A 4102-nucleotide genomic window follows, 5' to 3' on the forward strand; every position below is an offset into this window, starting at 1 on the left:
TTACAGGTTTATATCAAAAGACTTATCCTAAGAAGACTTTTCTAAAGAAAAGAATTTATAGCTATCCTACTTGTATTTATCCTCCAGCAGCCGCTGAAATTGCAAAAGCAGTTGCCAAACCTAATTTCCTACATCTCTCAGTCTATCCCACTTCTTATACCAGAAATAGGGAAAACAGTTCTTACAAAGAAAAAAACTGATCCAAAGCGCTTTCCTGAAGTTAAAAAAAAAAAACAGAGTGAACCACTAAAAAACCCTCCAAATTCTTAATATATCTGTTTGATCATTATATACCACAATCCATTCTCAGGACAATTGTTGAGATTATTTATCCTCCATAAAATATGGAAGGCTTTATATTCTAGAATGCAACATGTTAAAGAAGGGCAGAAAATAGTTATCTTTTTAAAATAAATAAATTTATAATAAAATAAAACAAACATTTCCCATTTTACCCATGCACAGCTGCAGGAGAGACAAACATGCTGTGTGTATTTTGATCTATGTTTTTAGAGAATATAAGTGACTGGAAAATGAAGTACAGTCGAAGAGAATCGTCATGACTTTTTATATTTCTCTACATTCGGTTACCCTTGAATGCATTCTGAGTTGCACTGGTTGCTGCTGTTGAAGCGGCATTGGCTGCAGCAGTTTGTACAGTTTTGTTGGACATCACTCCCGTTGCAAACTCCTGCTGCGCTTTCTCAAAACTAGCACCAGTTGTGCGGTAGAGGCCATGCACCTAGGGAGGTGGAAAAGCAGTGAAAAAAGTGTGCTGAGCCTTCCATTTCTTGGTAGAGTAATAGCAAAGTCTCAAACATGAAGCAGAGCTGTGTGGTGGAGAAATCTGGTTTGCTCATATGTTTGGGAGGATCCGGAAATGAGTAAACAGACTTTTTTTTCCATAAATCCTACAACTTCTGATTGCCCTGCTGTGCACACACAGTTTGACTGTAGGGATACCTGTAACTTTTTGCAAGTTCAGAGGGGTCTTAATTTTGATTCATATTCAATCAAGGAGCAGGGGCATCTCCAGGCTATGCTTAAAATTTCTACCTTACTGTAAACAGGCCAGAAGAGTTTGGGTATGTGAAAAACTTTAAGCATAACTGTAACTGAGGTTGAATTATTAGAATTGCCAGCACATCATCAGCAGAATTCTGTTACATTTAATCAAAACAACATAAAAAACTTACTAGCATATTAGTATCTAAACTTAGGCCTTCTGGATGGAAATTCACAAAAAGGAACCAAGAGAGAAAAGCATCTTTCTTTGAGCTTTTATGCTATGCAATCATTAATTGATGGCAAAATGTTAAAATAATATAAGCAGATGAATAAAAATCCTTTTCTGAGGTGCCAGGCATCTCCCTCTTCTACTGATTTTAATGTGAATGATTTTCATAAGAGCTGAAACTTAGCGATCATTTGAATAACGCTTCACTCAGCCTGATGAATCACCACAGATGCAACCTGGCATCTACAGATCCTACCTTAGTGTCCAGTGCACTCACCTACCCTTTCATTGTGGGCTTACCTCCAACTTCTCTCATTCAAAGCTATCCTTCCCCATTTTAGTTTGCAGAAATAAGTGCACTGTAAAAGCAGCATTTCATAACTCCATGACAGTATAAGCAAAAAAGTACTATAGAAGCACAGTTGTTAAAAGGTAAGGCACACCCCCAAGAATATCATTTAATTCCCATTACTTTGTGAGAGAGTACCTCTCAAGCAGGAAAGCAAAATCCAGAACAAACATAGGAAACAGAAGAGGGGAATAAGTAACTTACCTTTTTAAACATAACTAATGAAATAATAGCAGATGCTGTGAAAAGTGCAGATATGATTATCATCATAATGCCAACAGGGATACTCTTATTAAGACCAGTAAGAGATGAAATCCACCCACTGAAGGAAAAAGAAAAGACAAACTTTACTAGCACAGCACATGAACCGTTCAACCACAGGTATCCACATCAAGGGAAGCTTTAAAACCTCCTGGTTCTGATTAACTGAATATTTCTGAAGAAAAAGTCATGGAAATTATACATGAGCATATTTCTGTTCTATAATAAGCTTTTACAGCTTAGTTGCCATTTTACCAATGCATGCAGTGAAACTATAAGGAAAATTTTAGCAAAGATGATTATCCTTGAGGAGAGTTGAAGAAATTAAGAGAGACATTAGAGAGTTGCTCATCGACTTTTTGGTTTTTTTTGTCATACTGTAATTTCAGAATAATTTAAGACTACATGACTTCATGGAAGAGAAAATGTCCCTAAAAAGATAGCTTCTAACTTCTTCAAAAATAGAACTAAAACATGCCACACACACAGAGGGTCTATGTGGGACAACTAATTTAGTTGTATTAATGATGCTTTCTCAATTGGGGTTAATTTTTAAAGTAGATAGTGTCAGATTAATTAAGAGAAAAGATTGCTATATCATTATCTGCTTCAAATATTTCCCCATTCTTCAAAATTGAAACACCAACATAAAAGTACAATATCAAACTTGAAGCCACAAAAAGCAGGTTGCCTTAAGAAAAATAAAACATTAAGATGGAAAAGATTCTTCCACCAAAAAGAGCAAAAAATTTCTGTAAACTCAAACAACCTTAAAACTTTCCTCTACTTGTTTCAAATTACTTTGATATGCCCCATGTCCAACTGGACTTTACCACAGAACTCCAAAATCAAAACTGTAATTAGCATCTTCTGATGATCTGACTATTTTTCATACCCCTTCCCCAAGTATCCTTAAGAGCACACTCCACATACTCGGAGAGTTGGCCCTCTGAAATTACTTTTTTTTTCATGTCAATCAAGGTATCTATGAAAAAGCAAAATATTGGATTTGAGAGCAAAAATAATAAACCAGGATTTTTCCTTACACTCCAGTTTTAAAGCAATGATGTTTTTGTCTGCCTTATGTACATTTGGAGGTTAGCAGAAAACCACTGATGCACAGAAATGTCATTAGTCAGGTACATTATTGCCAGTCATAGCTCTCCATGCTATCAGCTGGCTACTACAACCATGCTTTTTGTTAATTCAAGTTTGTTGTGTTTTTTTACAAGAAGGGTGACTGATTCCCAATAGCTTTTCCTTTTAAAATCTAAATATTAGACCTTGAAGCTTCAAATAAAAGCTATATATACATAAAAGCTTCAAGTAAAAGCTTATATACTTATAAGCATCAAAATGAAAAATAAACTATTACACAATAAGGAGCTGACTTGGACAAATGAGCTTTTCAAATAATATCAAAGATGTACCACTATATTCACCTGAATACATTGTTGACTCATTCTTCAAATTTTAGCCATAAATTTCATTAGTAAGTATATTAATATAATTAGAAATAAATAACAATACAAAATAATATTCAAACAGTATATTATTACAGCCTAAATTATTCTCATTTTCTCTAAGTTTTGCTTATTTCTTTATCCTAAATATAGAGCAAACAACATCTCCACACACCACTAAAATAGGGGAGGCAATGTATAAAACAGTAGTTCAAAGTGGCTTACATTGAAAGATAAAATTTTGACCAGTCTAATAAAAGTACCTCACACTCTTGAGATATTTCACACACTTTTCCTAGTTAAGAGCACTCCAAAAATGCTTTTTTGAGTGCTAAATGTAACAATTCCTGTGAACACGATTTTTTTTTAAAAAAACACATAGACTGTATTGAAGTTGCTATAGCAAATATGAGTGTTTGTCTTACAGACAGTACAATGCTACAGAAAACAGAATACTCACCAGTTTCCCCATCTTTGAAATCCTGCAGCTTGAAGTACATGTACAGCAAACTGACAGATATATACAAAGAAGAACACAAAGAACCTGAATGAACTGTCACTCCTGAAAGGGCGGGGGGGGGGGGGGAGTAATAAATAAAGCAGACAGGAAATTTATTACTTTTTACAAATACTGTAGTACCAATCTAAATTTTTTTTCTGTATTACCTAGAGGAAAAGTGCTTTGATTTATCGATGGTGACCAGTAATTCTGTGGTTTTGTAGAGTGTTTATTTACAAGAGCTGCTGCTTCTTCTTCAATATAGTATTTCTGCCACTTGCACCTCTAACAGA

The 4102-nt window shown here is 34.7% G+C and overlaps 1 protein-coding gene across 1 annotated transcript; it reads right to left on the bottom strand.

The window, feature by feature from the left end:
* Positions 1 to 550: 550 nt before the first annotated feature.
* Positions 551 to 3872, bottom strand: LOC104618993 (secretory carrier-associated membrane protein 1; the record flags this gene model as incomplete). The annotated part of the gene is made up of 3 exons (XM_010284734.1): positions 551 to 742; positions 1791 to 1908; positions 3771 to 3872. Coding segments are annotated over 3 exons (385 nt in total), but the record flags the coding sequence as incomplete, so codon positions are not given.
* Between the last annotated feature and the right edge of the window lie 230 nt (positions 3873 to 4102).

The sequence above is a fragment of the Phaethon lepturus genome, unplaced genomic scaffold (genome assembly GCF_000687285.1).
Source record: "Phaethon lepturus isolate BGI_N335 unplaced genomic scaffold, ASM68728v1 scaffold46503, whole genome shotgun sequence".
NCBI classification, from domain to species: Eukaryota; Metazoa; Chordata; class Aves; order Phaethontiformes; family Phaethontidae; genus Phaethon; species Phaethon lepturus.